Source organism: Pan troglodytes, chromosome 5 (assembly GCF_028858775.2).
Source record: "Pan troglodytes isolate AG18354 chromosome 5, NHGRI_mPanTro3-v2.0_pri, whole genome shotgun sequence".
NCBI classification, from domain to species: Eukaryota; Metazoa; Chordata; class Mammalia; order Primates; family Hominidae; genus Pan; species Pan troglodytes.
The window spans coordinates 155807777-155823763 of record NC_072403.2 but is presented as its reverse complement, the minus strand read 5'-3'; the positions used below and the strand labels follow the sequence as shown (position 1 = coordinate 155823763).

General features: G+C 42.8%; 2 protein-coding genes across 51 annotated transcripts in view; one reads left to right on the top strand and one right to left on the bottom strand.

Moving 5' to 3' along the window:
* The window catches only part of ZC2HC1B (zinc finger C2HC-type containing 1B), a 101589-nt gene that overhangs the window by 3235 nt on the left and 82367 nt on the right, over positions 1–15987 (bottom strand). Inside the window, exon 9 of the transcript XR_010158219.1 lies at positions 26–176. The gene's annotated coding sequence lies outside the window, so the exon portion shown is untranslated. The remainder of the gene's footprint in view (positions 1–25; positions 177–15987) is intronic.
* The window catches only part of PLAGL1 (PLAG1 like zinc finger 1), a 124334-nt gene that overhangs the window by 101541 nt on the left and 6806 nt on the right, over positions 1–15987 (top strand). For 16 of the 50 annotated variants that reach the window (XM_063813530.1, XM_016956424.4, XM_063813532.1 and 13 more), the window contains 2 exons: positions 2575–2648; positions 14672–15147. In XM_063813530.1, the coding sequence (XP_063669600.1) occupies positions 14996–15147 (152 nt within the window). In that variant the 5' untranslated portion in view covers positions 2575–2648; positions 14672–14995. Of the gene's footprint in view, positions 1–2560; positions 2649–14671; positions 15148–15987 lie in introns of those variants that run through there. The other 34 variants (XM_063813553.1, XM_063813547.1, XM_063813552.1 and 31 more) reach the window with 8 other exon arrangements.

The following is a 15987-nucleotide window of genomic DNA, read 5'->3' as shown; positions in this document are numbered from 1 at the left end:
TTCATACCATGCCCCCCAGTGTCACCTTTAAAATGACATCATTGCCTGGAGGTGAATCTGAATATCCCACTCAGGCTTCATTTCAAAGAAATAATCTCATTGTTGACCATGATCCATCTTGCTGAAATAAGATTTAGTTGTCTGTAATCTACCAAATCAGGTGGGCTCCTTTCCATCTGGAAAATAAAATAAAACATATTCGAGAGGCTTTTCAAAAACAAACCTTGTACATCTTCAGCCTAGAGGATTCTTTCACTGAAAACCAGGGCAGACTTCCCAGTGTTTGAGGGTTGCCCAATTCTTTCCCACTCAAATCATTAGAAATAAAAAAGTCAGTTTGGAGAATTTGCTTAAGTAAAACCAGGAGTCGCTAGAAGTGAATGAGCTGAAACTGGAAGGAAATCCCTTTGTTCAATGTGGGTTTCAGTGAATGCCCAGCAGGCGGCTAAACCAGTTCATTAAGAGAGAAAAAGACGGGTTCTTAAATGCTGTTCTCAGAAGCAAATGCCTAGAAAAACATATTGTGACAGCAAAAACACATCCTGGAACTCATACACTCTATGAAACTTTGGTTTTTGTCATCAACGAATAAACAAACTTTCCAAAAAATATTTCCCCCTTCATTTAAAACAATTAACTAATCTGTTTACCATCTGCCAGTCTTCACTCCCACAAAAATGTGATTCTTCTTGTTACTCTGGAACTCGGAAACATTTATCTTTAGGATTGTTTAATTTTATAGGGTCATTTTTAACCACATACTTAAAAAAGAATAATTGACGTATGAAAACCCTTTTTTCCCTCTGCTTTAGAAATCTAAATTCTGACCTGAAAAGCAATCTGCAAGTAGCATCCTGTCAAACTGAGATGTGTTATTTTTCCTGTCTCTTCTCTGCTTTATTAAATCGTCATATACTGCACATGATTTTCCCCCCAGACCAGGCCTGCCTTGGGCTCTCTGTTGCATTGTTAACTATTTAAGCATTAGACTGGCGCAGAGATGGCAGGTGGGAAAAGCTGAGGGATTTGATCTCCTCCCTGCCAGAGTTCTCCTCTTTCACGAGTGCTGCTTACATTGAACAGCTTAAGAATAAGCTCCTGTGTGAGCCCTTGGAGGCCAAGGAGTATTGTTGAATTCAGAAAGGAATCGCTTTCTTTTTGTGATAATTTGAATATTTTGACAATGAAGCTAAGCTACTTCACTGCCTGGTTTGCGTACCTCACGTTATGTGCACCCTTTCCTGGGAAGCAGAAGAACCCCTGCCTCTTTGAATACATAAATTGGTATTGTCCGTTTGTGAGATGGGTAGGTGCAAAGGAAGAATCATCCAGAAGAATTTTACTCTTTTGCTTTAATGTCTTTTTAAAGCTCTTTCAAAAAAATTTTTATACAAGCCTTTGGAGACCACCCAATTAAACCAGCACAATAAATGTTGAGCATTTTGAGGAAAGAGATGGACCATAAAGATGATTTGTAAAGTGTTTATACAAGCAAAACAAGGAATATGTTGGAAACAATTTCCCTAAATGACTCAGACAAATAACCTGCTCACCTCCAGTACTTTCCTGTATTGTGATGCATTATCGTTAAAAACAGTTGTCCAAAAACGGCCTTGGTTTTTCCATTTTTAACTTAAAAGGATGTTCTCATACAAAATAAATGGACATAGCCTTTTTGATCAAATTCACAGAAGAAAATAGGCAAGTGAATAAATCACTTAGGCGAGATATTAATTGGCTTTGTTCCATAGCAGATTTGCCTTTGTACTAGTTAAGAAAATCCTGAAAAGCTTTGCCTGTAAGAGGATCAGTTGGTTGGAATAGCCTTGGTAGGAAGAAGCCAAGTTTGGTAATTACTTGGTGAACGGAAATGCTGGTTTCCAAATGCTCATCAGGGTTCAGTGGCACAAAGCTGGCTGTAGACTTGGCTTCTGTAGATTTGGTAAAAACGTAAATTTCTGGGGTCCCAGTGATGCTGTTTTAGTCTGTACTGATTTGCCCTGTGGCCACCCAGGAATCTGTATTTTTAAAAGTTTTCCATGCTGATTCTAATGCATAGCCAGGTTTAGTAACCATTTAATTCAGTATTCAACTTGGAGACTTCAACCTTCTTGCACTGCAAATTTGATAAATCTTTGTTTATATGAATCTCCTTTGTTGAGTGCCAACTGGTTATTTGCTGACTTTCTTTCAATTCAGAATTTGTTTTAGGTTCTGTTATTGCATAGATTTGCATACCTGTTTTATGGTATTTTAATACTGTTGGTTTTAAAAAAATACCATTTCCTCTGAGTGCTGTTTTGAATATATTATGTAAGCAATTTCATGTGTTCTTTTTTTTCCACTTGCATAAAGCAGGGGAAAAGTTGAGAGTTTTTCTTAATCCAGTTGCAAGTAGGACAAAGGATATGAGTGCTTAAAGATCATCTATTAAAATGCATGAAAAAACACTAGAAAATCTGTGCACATCGCCAGTCGTGTGTGTGCTCTAGAAGTGAAGTTCAGGGGGTAACATAAGGGAGGAATGTTTTCCTAGCTTCATTCCCTGACGATGTACAAGGTCTCTTCTCACAGGTTTGAATCTTCAGACAAACTTCTGGGAGGACTCGGTCCCTGCCTCGCAGCAGATGTTCCCTGTCACTCAGTAGGTGCGCATGTTTTAAGATTATTTCTAGTTGGGCATGTTTATTAACGATTGCTTGGAAACACATCATAGGCAAGAACATGCTGGAGGTTCAGGGTACTTCAAAAAGGTTCTAGTGGACAATAAACACATTTCCTCCACAAACTGCAGAATACCCGAGAACAGGGTTCTTTTAGCCCTTTCATTTTTTAAAGCTCAGTGCACATGTGTTTCAGGGAATTGGATGATGCAGTTAGCAACTTTTCATGACCTCTGCTGCCCCACATCCGCAGCCTACTAATACACATAGATCTATGGAATTTTCTGCTGACAACCCTGTCAGTTCAAAAGAAGAAAGCTGCCCCTGCCAACACTCCTAACTTGTGTACATAAGATGTGTAAGAGGTTGTCCTGTCTTTGTGGCAGATGTCGACTGAGAGATAAGCCTGGGAAAGATGCTGGTCGCATCCCAGCCACATGAGGCAATCCAGCCATACTTCCTGAGGCTTTATTTGAAAACACTGTTGTAAAGCAGTTGCTGAACTTCACTGCTCGTGTAGACAGTGTGGCTAGAAGGGATGGCAAAGCGTAAGTTGAAAGAGCACTTGGCTTAGTTCAGAACACCTGGGAGCAACCTCTGTTCATCATCATTATCATCATCACCAATAATGATATTAATTGAAGCTAATGCCTTTGGGGCACTCACTCTGTGCTAGGCGTTTTGCTTAGGACAGTGTATTACTTGCAGTATGTCATTAGTCCACGCTGATGGGCAGTAAACTTAAATCCTCTGAGCCTCAGTTTCCTCATTTGTCAAATGGGGACAATGATGCCCTTCTACCTATCTCTTAGGGCTATGAGATGGAAATTATTGGAATAGCATGAGAGAGCTTTATGAGCTCAACTGAAATAGTTTATTAAATAGTATTCCGACTCCTACTGAAATACAATATTGTCACTAAATATTTGGATTTATTGACCAAGAAATTGAAATTAATCCCAACAGGGCCAACATATCTACTAGGACCTAGCAGTTCTAGTTAGGGCTGGGAGTTGGGGTGGGGTGGGGGAGCGTCTTGCCTGTATCTTCTGTTTACAGTGCGTCTGACATTAGAAGACTAGGAGTGCTAGCCAGGAAGATCCTGGAATGTGTCTGCCCAAGTATTCAGTGGCGAGTCCATGGGCTGCGAACAGGTGGGGGGTGGCTAACACAGCAGGCCTTGTCTGTCTCAGGAGCTGAAGGGGGCCAGCCAAAGCAGGGTGGACAGTATGATTGCAAGGCAAGCAGGGGAGGAAGAGCCACTTGAGACATTGCTCTCAGCTGCTGGGGAGGAGCTGCGAGCAGGCAGCGGTGGGAAATTGAGGCTTATTGTGAGCAAGGTGCCGGCCTCCGGGGCGATGGGGAGCGCAGAGCAGCACATGAAAGCTGCCTGCGGATGAGCTGGGGGATGGACCACACATGTGGATTGCAAGGACAGCTACTCAGAGAGTTCACATTCCTCCCCCATTGAACTGGGTATGATTGTAATGGTTTGTTAAACAAACAAAGGACCTAAAGCTGTGAATGGGAGAGAAAAAAGACTTAAGGTGAAAAGGAGAAGAGGCCCTGCTTGCTAGTGTTCCACTCTTTTTAAGCTTTCTCCCCCATTTCCTTAACATTCCTTTCCCCTTTCAGAAAAGCCAGTGTTGTCACTTGGAAAACTTGCCTTGTCTCTTCAGTGCCATTTTCTTTTAAAATGGAAACCTGATGAAATGTTAATCAGTTTAAAAAGAAAAAATCAAGAATCAGGATAATCTTAAAGGACCAGTGATAAATATTTTTATTTCTCAAATTAACTATTCCTGGATGAACAATTTGCTTTGCATCCTTTGAATTTATTGGACATGACATGGAAAGGCAAAGAGAAAATTCTCAAGCTTCTTGAAATAATTGTGTCTAATAAAATACGGCCTGTGTCCCGAGAGGCAGACAGGCATGCTTCTGGAGGAAGTGGAGTGAGCTTGGGAACAGGTGCAGCAGCTTCACTTTTCTCACATAACCATGCATGTACACAGTTTACTATAAGTTCTGGATATTTCTACATCGAGCTTGAAAAAAATACTGCACGTTACTTTAAAACTGCCCATCAAATTTGTGTCTAGGGTAATCCGATTTGGTCTTGGGTTCATCTCATGTAAAAAGAACCAGTTAGCATTTCAGAACAGTACCTTTCAATCTGCTGTTCTCTCCAGGTAACTGAGTTACCCATGGGGGAGGGATAAGTGATTATATGTAACTTTTTCCTCTGCAATTCCTCTGTAGATGGGACATCCTCACTTTCACTGGCTCCCAGTTCCCTGCAGGATAAACCCAGTGTCCCCTGCCAGGTGCGCTATCCCTGTTATTGGTTTTCTGACACAGGCCCCTCTCCTGCCCATCCCAGCCAGGCTGCACCACGTGTTCCACAATGCCCTGTGATGCTTCATGACTCCGAGCTCTTCTCTGTTCTCCCCTCTGCCTCTGCAATATGCCTCCTCCATTTGTCAACCGGGTATACTCCTAGACTCAGCCTAAGTAGTCATTATCAAACTTTAGAAAGTGCAGATATTCAAAAAATAAACAATGAGGTCATCTATAAATCCAGTGTCAAGATACCCTGCTCCCATGTAGTTATCTGTACTTCAAGGCCTTTTTCTCTTTATTTAGTGATATGTTATTTTAGGATCAAACAGTCCACCCAAGTCTTGAGCATCCTTTCTAGATCTCAGATCCTTCAAGGTCATTCCAGTGATTTTCACTCACAAACCAGGCATCCCATGGTCAATGTAACTAATATGCTTTTCACATTTCTCTTCTCAATGTGAGCCTATATCCTCACACACTTCCTGAGAAAGAAACAGGCTTTTCTTTCCCTTGAATGTTAACCTTATTGGAAAAATAATAGGTCCTGCTGCTAATTAGAGTTCTGGTTCCTCCATGTCCTACACTTAAGAGTCCCAGGAAAAGAGATCACCGCCATCAGCTATAGAAGCAGACCCTAAAAGGGCCTAAAGGCGAGACTCAAGGGTTTCTAGGGAGTGAGGAGGGGGATGTATTTTCAGCTATCATAAAGGAATGATCCCCATTCCTGACTGTAACAATTAGAAAATCTTCCCCTAATACCAAAGGCTCTTGTCTGGATTTTGGGAATTGCTCTCCACCCCTCATTCCCCACCAGACTCCTGAGAGTCTTCATTCACAAATAGTCCTCTTCAAACAAGGCGGTCCCATCTCAGCTTGAGAACCAGGCCTGGACTTAACCCTTGCCTTTCTCAATGCGCACATCTATTTTACTTGTAGACATTTGTCTATTTTTTTGTGACTGTTTCTATTTAAAAATACAATGCGTATGGTGGGGAGAGGTGAGGAGGCATGTCAAAGATCCAAGAGTCTGCAACAATATTTCTTTTCCTCCGTTCCCCCTGGTGGGTACTATACTGGATGACCCATCTGGAAGAAGGCCTTTGGCCCTTTCGTGGGGATCCTGGCTGTCCCAGCCCCTTGCTTCCGTGCTGTATGGATGAGGAAGGCCAATGGTGGAAGGGGCCCCAGACCTGTGAGAGATGAAGCACTTCTGTGGTGACAGATCCCAGCTCCCTGCTCATCAGAGTCATCCCTTCCCCCTTGGTAGTTCAGCATCTCTCAGTCCTCTGTGGCTCTCCAAGGCTCACATTCATTGGCTTTTGCTTTTTCCATAGCTTCTCTGGACTTCTTCCTGTTTCAGTTGAGAACGTTTTATTGGCATCCTCTACCTCTACCACCTCACTCCATCTCCATGTAGACGCAGTCAGGGGCTAGGCTTGACTCAATAGGTTAGATATCTTCAATCTGCTAAATATAGCCAAGAAAAGCTCCCATCTATAAAAAGCCTACCTTCTTCTAGTAGAAGAGATAACCAAAAGATTTTTGTTTTGGGTTTGTTTGTTTGTTTATTAGGATCTTGTTTGTACTATCACCATCTAGAAGTTATTTACCAACATCTTATCAAGTTTTTGAACTCAGACTTAATTCTCATTTTGCTCATTTTTATCACCATAGGCCTGTCAGTAGACCATCTTATCCAAGAGATGCTGGGGGGATTTTGAGGCAGAAGGCTGCTGCTGTCTTTGGAGCTCTGAGAATTCCATGCCCCCACAAGCCTGCTTCCATCCGGGCTACAGTGCAGAGTAGATGACCTAAGGGAGTCTCAGTCTAGCTGCAGCCTGCCATAAAGAAAACAAATTCCTCCTTACCCCCAGGGCTAGCCCACTTGACCAAACCACTCTAGGAGGAAAACATTGGTGATCAAGGTTGAACACGTGAGTCACTGACAGGATATGAGGCCACCCATGGAAAGCTCAGAGTAACTTATAAAATCGCCTGTATAAGTTAGGTTCAAAAAGGCATCCGCTTCCCTAGACTAGAAGAGCTCCTCAGCCACTCCACGCTTCACATCTCCTTGCTGGCCCGAATGCCCATTAGGCACCATTAAGCTCAGCATGTCTAAAAATGAACTCCTAACGCTTATTTTTTGCTGAGTTTTTCTTCTGGGATGCAGAAGAAAACCTCTCTCTGCCACCACCATTCCCTCTTTCCCCTAACCTCAGTCCTAATCCAGTTATTCTGTTTACAGTGTCACTGGAACCTGCCCTCTCTCCTTGTGCAGGCCTGTGTTCTCTCTTCTGAGATCTGGCAGAAGCCTAAATGATCTCATTATCCAGCCCACCACCCTCCAGCATGTCTTATATGTCCCTGCCAGAGTTACCATCAAAAAGTGAAATCTGGTGGCAAGTCCACTGCTTCTGATGGGTCCCCATTGCCCAGCTCCCTGGTGGTGAGCGCCTGGGTCGTCCTTTCCCCTTGGTAGTTTGGTTTTGTCAGTTTTCTGTGGCCCTTTGAGGCTCACATTCACGGGCTGAGGCTTTCCCCACTGCCTCTTCCCATTCCTCACAGCATTTTATTGGCATTCTCTACCTATTTCTACCTCTTCTCTTCCCGCCCTCCTCACTGCATCTCCACATAAATTCAAGAGTTTGTGGCTGGACTTGACTAAATAGATCAATCTGCTAAAAACAATTTATGACAAAAAAGCCCACCTTCCCCTTGTACAATGGACCCTTCACGATTCTCCATCTCTCTAGCCTGTTTTCTCCTTTGCCCACATCTGCACCTGTATTCCAGTCTTACTGAACCACTTATTCTCCAGGTGGTTGGATTCATTCCCTTGGCCTGAAATAGACCACCTCCCTCTTGAACACGTTGTAAACTTCTACGTTAGCTTCAACTTTTACTTCTCTGTGACACCTTTCTTGATCTCCCAAGCAAGAGATGGTCACTGCCTAGACAACCACCACCTCAAGTTTTAGTAATGATTTTCACTTCTATTTATCTGTTCTCATGCATATGTCATTATAGAGCAATGTAATTGTATTCTGTCCATTCATTCCTGAGGAAACACATCTTTGAATATATCCTGTCCATGATTCCAGTCTTGCATATTGTCTCTTTCCCTTTGGCTGGGCACTAGTTACCTGTCTTTATTTTTTGGCTAATATGATGGTATTTAAACTATATTTCTGTTTGTGGATATTTAGAAATGCAGCTGTTTGTGTAGTTTGATTTTTATAACCAAACACCTTGCCAGGCTTTCTAATCTTGTGTGTGGATTCTTTGGGATTTTCTATATCGACATTCCTCTGCAAATAAAGAAATAATTATTCCATTCCAATTTTATGCCTTTCATTAGTTTATTGTCTTACTGTATCATATTATCCATGACTTCTAATACATGAATGTTTCATGCAAGCAATGATAATAGGTAACTTAGTCATGTGATGAAGATTGTATACTCTGTTTTGTTAGTTTAAAAATCATCTCCTCTCCTTTCATGTTTCTTGGTGAAATGATACATATTTTAACCATTTAGTCAATGAATGTTAGTCTCTGGATTATATTAGCTGAGTTATAAGAGGTTGCCTCATGGTGTTGACTCTCAGATGCTCTCTGGGTTCTCAAGTGTTCCCCTTGCAAGTTTGACTCAAATGCCTGTCCCAGCCCCTGGGGTCTTGCACTGCCACTGCCTTTTTGTTGGTGTTGTCTTCTTTAAAAAATAATATCCTGCTCTTCTTTTAAGGACCTCTGTTCTCTCTAGGATATTAATGATTATTATTTTTGAAGTTTCCTTCCCCCCGTAGTCTTTTTTTCCCCGTTAGTTTTTGTGTCAGTTTTCCCTAGTAAGTGCCTTCCTCTGATTTCTGGTGATCCTTGGCCTACTAATTTGTGAGTCAAGCCAGTAAAGAGCTGATGGGAGCTTTGTATACTTAGGTGGGGCTTGTCAGCTGGGGCCTTGTATAGGGTAAGGTGGCGACCCCTGGAGGAAACCCCCTTTGTCCTTATGGTTTGCTCTTTTCTCTTGGGCTGGTCAGCTTCCCAGGGAAGACTCCTCCATCCTCCTGCCCTGAGAGAGAGGACATTCACCCTGTGTCAGGCTACTCCCCCACTTGCATACAGTCTCCATAGCGAGCACTTGTGCTAGGGGAAGGAAGGGCAGGCACCCCACTGCAGGCATCAGGAGAGGTCAGGAGGGCTCAGTGCTTCACTAACAGACTTTCACCTGCTGCTTTCATACCTGTTTCCATCCTCACTTCCAGAAGTACCTACTGTACCAAATTGCAGAGACATATGGTAGATGCTTCAGGGTTTAGCAGGTTGTTTGTTGCCTCTTAATGCTGGCTTAAACTTTAGCTTTCTTAGGATGGCCAAGTCGATCACTGCTTGTTTACCTGCTTTTCAGCTTCCAAAATTTGTTGTTTTCTCCCTTTTATATTAGGCTGTGTTTTAGGAAAATCCCACTATTACTGTTTTAGTAGAATTTTCGGAGAGACTAGAGCTACATGCTTTTATTCAGTTGGCCATCTTTAACCAGATATTACACTACTTGTAAACAGAACACACCCTGTCCCTTTTCAGATGTTCTGGCTAGGATGTGGATTTGATGTTCCAAAGCTGTAGCATAATCATCTGGACAGCTTTCTCAATTTTCTTCCTGAATATTAGAGCAATAATTCACTTTGTCTTTCTTGTTTATCTTAAGCCTCATTTCTTAGAAAGTAAGAGCTTAGTCACTGGGTTAACAAAATTCAGTCTTTCAAGGTGACAGCTGAAAAGAATCTATAGGCAACAAACCTGATGGCTCAGCAGGTGGCTCTCTCAGAGCAGAATAGAAGGGCAGGTAGTGCTTCCTACAATGAGGATAAACTAGAGTGAAAGCTCTTCAAACATATTAAGGTGGAGATCTCTACTGGGCCATTGAGTAAACACCTCACCGTGTGGAGGAGGAACTCGTGCCTCTGCCTGGGAGTGACAGAGAAAAGTAGAAGTTTGCCAGGTAGACAAGGGTTCCCAGGACATTCCAGGAGGGAGAAAGCCAGAAGCGTGAGAGAACGTAGCACTTTAAGGAAACAGCAAGTGGAGTGATCCTTGGCCTTGCCTTCCGGCCATGATGGGAGTGAGGTCTGCAGCCATGGCAGCCATGACTACCTGGAGGTTCTGGATATCATCTTTCTCCTGATGACATTTCTAAATAGCTTTTTAAAATTTGATAGAGACTGCTACCAAAGTCCTTCAAAGAACTGATATTGAGAAAAACACCCGTGTTGGAAGACCAAAAGTGGAAATTCAGTTTCCTCTCAGAAATGGGCCTTGCATTGATTGTGTCACTGAGGACAATGGAAATAGATGCCAGAAGTCACAGTTTATTTTAAGAATGTTGTAAAGCAGTTGTGCCCCATTAGATGATGTGTTACGTAGCATTGGAGAAGTCCTGGAACTACAGTTGTGTTCTGACTCCCCTCTCCACCCTCGTATACCCCTGTCCCCTGGGAACACAGTCTTTCCTGGCTGTTACCATATATATATATGTTCTTCTTCCCGTCTGATCCTCTCTCATCCCCAAAATAATCAACATGAGCAGAACGAAGCAGATGGCACAAGCCTTCTTTGGCATACTGGCAGATCTGTATCACTCACTCAGTATTTTTAGAATCAAGGGGACTGAAAATTATGTCCTGAGATGTTTTGGGGTAAGACTTACTATCTTTCTAGGGTGACAGGTGTTGAAATAGCACCGTATTTAAGACTCAAATGCAATTTCTATGTCAAGTCACAGAACAGAATGACTTGCATCAGGACCATTGCTCTGTAAGTTCTGTTAGGATCATTGGTGGCCTGCCAGATAATAGAAAGTTGTCATAAATTGTTTTAAGGATGTGGCCAGAAAGTGCATTGGGTTTCAACCAAAGATTGGACTCGTCAGTAAACAGCCTTTAAACTGATCAAGTGCATGGTGATGAGAGATGTTGTATATATCCACAGTTTTTGTTGTTGTTGTTGTTGTTGTTGTTTTTTAATAGCTAAGCTTTGACCCTCAGCCACAAAGCATTTATAGTCTGTTGGGGTAGACAGTCTTGTTTTTACAGAAGTTTATTATTATATCATGAAAACAAATATTTGTATTCTAAGGCCCATATTGAAGAAATACATAGTTACGGTGATTAAAAATTATGAATTTGAGTTCATTAAGGACTCTCTGAAGAAATTAAAGAATGTTCACTATTATATAACTAACAGTTCTGAGGACCAACTTTGCAATTAGTATTAGGCTAGGTATATTAAACACACAGACCTGGAACTCAAAGCCTTGGGAAAAAGATATTCATGAAATAAGGATAAAAACAAGAGACTTTGTGTTTTAGTCTTTGAGGGAAACTTGAAGTTGGAGGAAATGTGCCTCACCTTTAAACCATGGCCATGTCTAATGCTCGGATTGTCCCATTCATCTTTGAGGGCTCAGGGGAAATGTAGGCATGGGTGATGTCCATGACTGCTGGACTTTTGAATCTTGGGAAGAAGTGGCTGGAAAGAGATCTGGAAAACCTCATTCAGTGCCAAAGGGCAAGTTTTTCAATTGAATAAGCTTTATTTTTTTCTTTGTACTCCTAGTGTGTTTGGTAAGCAATGAGTCAAGGTTTACATCTGCTGAGAAAGAATGCAGGCGTTTTACTTGCCATCTCTTGTGTCCTTTCTACACGTGTGTTGTCCACACTGCCACTTCTTTCCAGTATAATTGATATGGTGTAGTATCCATAGGGAGAGAATGTGTCTCTTTCCCGTTACATCCATAGCTAAATGGTTAGAACATGAGCTGTACATTGACACATGTTTCTATAGTACTTTTAATTCCAGTGTTTCATAAATACTGCCTATTTGTAGGGTGTTTATTTAGGTTACAGTGTGCTTTCAGATCCATTTTGTCTCAGTCGATTGTCCCAGCAGCCTGTTTACATACATCAGGTAACTATCACAAATGAGGAAACTGAAACTCAGGACACAGATAACATGGGTAAGCTGGAATTTGAACTGGGGAATCTTTCCACTGGATTCACAGAACAAGTGGCTGGATTTATAGCTTCAGGGTAAACACCTGAGGCTGAATCAGTAGCACAGTTGTGTCCAAGGAAAGCACAGCCTTGCCTTCCTCTCCTTTGATGGGAATACCAAGAGTCTACCTGTGCCGTCCAGTACAGCAGCCACTGGCACTATGTGGCAATTTAAATTAAAGTTAAATAAAGTAAAAGTTTCAGTTTCTCAGAGGCACATTTTGAGTGCTCAGTAGCCATCACATCTGTAACATTTCCATCATTGCAGAAAGTTCTGTTGGACATGCCAGTCATCTCATAAAGCAAGAATTGGGGAGAATCAACTTACTGAGATAAGTTGAGAAAAGTGTATATGCAGGGTGTTAAGTAGGTGAGAGAAATGTAAAACCTTCCCCAACAAAGCAGCTCCTTCTCTGAAGGGGCGAGTGGGACGAGTGCTATTTTGAGTTCAGCTATAAAGGGAATGAGAAAAAGATGCATTTTCAAACTTCATACTCTGTGTGTGTTAGTCTTTTTTAATAAACCTAGAAAGAACACAGAGCAATTCTAAGTGAATGAGTGTGTTTTATAGCTGGGCCGGTATTATGGCCAAACTTAGGCTGGGTGAGAAGTAGAACAGATCATGATACCTAGCAGAGCAAACTCGGCAGGCGGAATAGAATTCCTAGAAGGAGTTATTTTGTTTGTGACCAGGGCTGTTGAGGACTCCTCAAGATAGGGCCTCAGGCATGAACTAGAATACTGGAAGGGAACCAGGGGTTGGGGGAAAGGGGTTTGGGCAGAGCCAGGACAGGTAATTAGTTAAAGTCACACATAATTGCAGAGGTTGTGTGTGCTGCTAGAATCACAGCCGTCAGAAAGGTGTGGTGCCAAGGTGCTGGCCGAGGACTCCTGTGTGTCCCCTGGTTTGGATTAGTGCTGACCAAAAGTGCCTGAGTCAGCTTTCAAGTTTCCAAGTGGGTGAGGCAGGATGGTGAGGGGTATTTGCTTGGTACCGCGAACTCTGTCCAGACACTGAAAACATCTACAACAGAAGATGAGGAACTCTACAAGTTTCCTGGAATTTTTGCTGGTTAGAAAAGGAATATGTGTTTGGTTATGTCTGTGTGCTACATAATGCTATATTTAAACATGTTTAAACTGTTATTACAATAAAGTTTCATCTAGTTAGACTCATACTTTCTGATCTGAAAGTAACCAAAAAGGTAAGTAAAAATTAACTTTTAACAATAAAGAGCAACTCTAGAGACATGGCAATAAATGACTGCAAGGAGCAGGGAGGGCTTTAAAGACTCACTGCAATTGGTCAGTTTACCATGAAGTGCCCTGCTTACTGGCAAAGTTCAGCAAATGCTGGCCTGTGGACAAAAGCTACTCAAGTGTACTTCACCTAAGCATACAGTACTCTTAATTTTTTTTAAGTATTGGCACTTGAAAGGTGAGCATTTACCCACCTGAGAATCTCTCTCTAGAATAGCACAGGGTGGTAGTAGTGATCCAGGGCTTTACCCTGGCAGGTAGTGGCAGGTAGAGGCCGATTTGAAACCTGCTCTCAGAGTCCAGGGATGAAATGTGGGGGGCTGGTCCAGGTCCTGAGAGTGAAGCTAGGAGGAGACATCTCCAAGTGTAAATTTTTGGAACACAGTTTCTCAGCTTGGGTGGAAAGCCACCCTAGTAAGTGGAGTATTGTTCATGATGCAGCCTCAGACACTTCAGGTTCCTCCAATGATGGCCAATTGGTAGAAAAAGAAGAACCTGGTTTTTGGTGACTCTGGCTGAGTCAGAAGGGTGATAATGATTTGGGTTTGAGACAAGTTGGGTTTGAGGAGGCAGTAGGCCCATCTCCTGGAAGTGGCCTACCAGCAGGTAGCTGGATGGGCCCTCCAGGGTAGGGCCAGGGAATGAAGAAAGGTCCATAAACAAAAAAGGAAGAGATTAGTAGAACTTACTAGAGGGTGGTGCCTACAAATCTGAACGTGGCCTGGGCTGGTTCCTGAGCTATCAGCTTTGTGCCACCACATCAGTGCAACTAGACTAGACTAGCTTCACGCACATTCTGTTTATATCAGCCCTTCTGCAGAGTAATCTTACAAACAAATTGACTTAGGTGTATACAAATTATTTCTTATCCTCTGGAAGTTTAAACAGGTGTGATAAGCAACTAATGTTATGCCAACAATGAGTGATGAGGAAGAGCCCATGGTTTGAATAAGTGTGGGTGATTTTTGTTTATGGACCAGTAAAAACACTTGAACACACTGAGGGAGGTTTTTGTTGTTGTTGTTGTTGTTGTTGTTGTTGTTGTTGTTTTTCTCTTTGGTCAACGGAGCTTCACACTGACCTGAAATAGATAATACTGGATCCGTGGAAAGAACTCTCCTTACCAGAGGGAAAGTGTACTCCACTGGCCATCAGTGCTTGACTCCTCACCCTCTGAGAAGCCAAAAGTGTAGATTTGTATGCAGATGGCCCTCTCACATGGAGAATTGTGTTCCATGAGCACCATTTAAAGGAACGTGTTGATTGTGGGTAGTTGATTCTGAAGCGGTCAGGGAGGAAAAGCATTGTTTTCAAATGGCTAATGCAAGAAAACTGTTCCTCTTCTCTCCACAGCCAATCCGGGGGACCCAGGACATGCCCCAGCTATAGTGATGCAGATTACCTTTCTGCTCCTGAATCGCACCTGTGCCTCAGACTTTCTCCCCTCAGCTTGAGACTGCATGTAAACTGGGATGTGTGAAAGCAGGAAGCAAAGCTAGTGACAGCTGAGAGGTCCATGTCTGGGTAGAACCAGGCCCACGATGCTGCCTCTCCCGTGGTCTGGAGTTCAGCTGCAGGGACTCTGCTGATGTGCCCAGCACCATCGTTCTGTTTGTGCTTAAATGGCACAGCATTTGGTCAGCACATCTGAAAAGGAAGGTGTGAGAAGCAAAGCCCATGGCCACGTTCCCCTGCCAGTTATGTGGCAAGACGTTCCTCACCCTGGAGAAGTTCACGATTCACAATTATTCCCACTCCAGGGAGCGGCCGTACAAGTGTGTGCAGCCTGACTGTGGCAAAGCCTTTGTTTCCAGATATAAATTGATGAGGTGAGAGGCTTTGGCAAAGGTATGCACTTTTAGAAGTACGTTTAAATGGCTTTTCTAGCCCTCAGACCACACGATGCAAGGGGAAAGGGACACAGGATATGGATGCATTTTAGCCTTTGAGGGATTCTTGAAATCTGCATCCAGTGATTCCTGTGGTTTTATGTGACAGTCTTGTTGTGCAGTGTCAGTTCATTCTTTCAACAGAGATTTTTTGTGCACCTACAATATACCAGGCCTCTCCCCATGGCTGGAGAAATAGGAAAAGACAATTAAAATGCAACCTCACTGCTTTGACAGAGCTATACAGGTGGTAGAAGTTGTTCTTCACTGCCTGATGAAACCTGGGAGGGCTTCTCAGATGGGGACAATCTTTAAGCTGTGACACAATGAAAGAGGAGGAGGCAGAGAGGAGGTTCTGGGAAAGCCATAAGTCTTGGCCTTAAAGCACCCATGTACAGAGGGTACTATCCGAGGAGGAGCAGATGAGGCTAAAAGTGCAGGCAGGAAGGAAGCCACGTATAGCAGGCCTTACCTCTGTCTGAGAGGGTTTGTCTCGTTCAGGTGTATAAGTAGTGAAGAAATATGATTCGTTTAGTATCCTAGAAAGAGGACTCAGATAATAATTTGAAGAAGTGGCAGGAAGGCTGATTTGAAACCTGCTCTCAGAGTCCAGGGATGAAATGTGGGGGCTGGTCCAGGTCCTGAGAGTGAAGCTAGGAGGAGACATCTCCAAGTTTAAATGTTTGGAACACAGTTTCTCAACTTGGGTGGAAAGCCACCCTAGTAAGTGGAGTTCAGGTGGGTATGCAGATGAGCAGCATGTGCATTTGATCAGTTTTA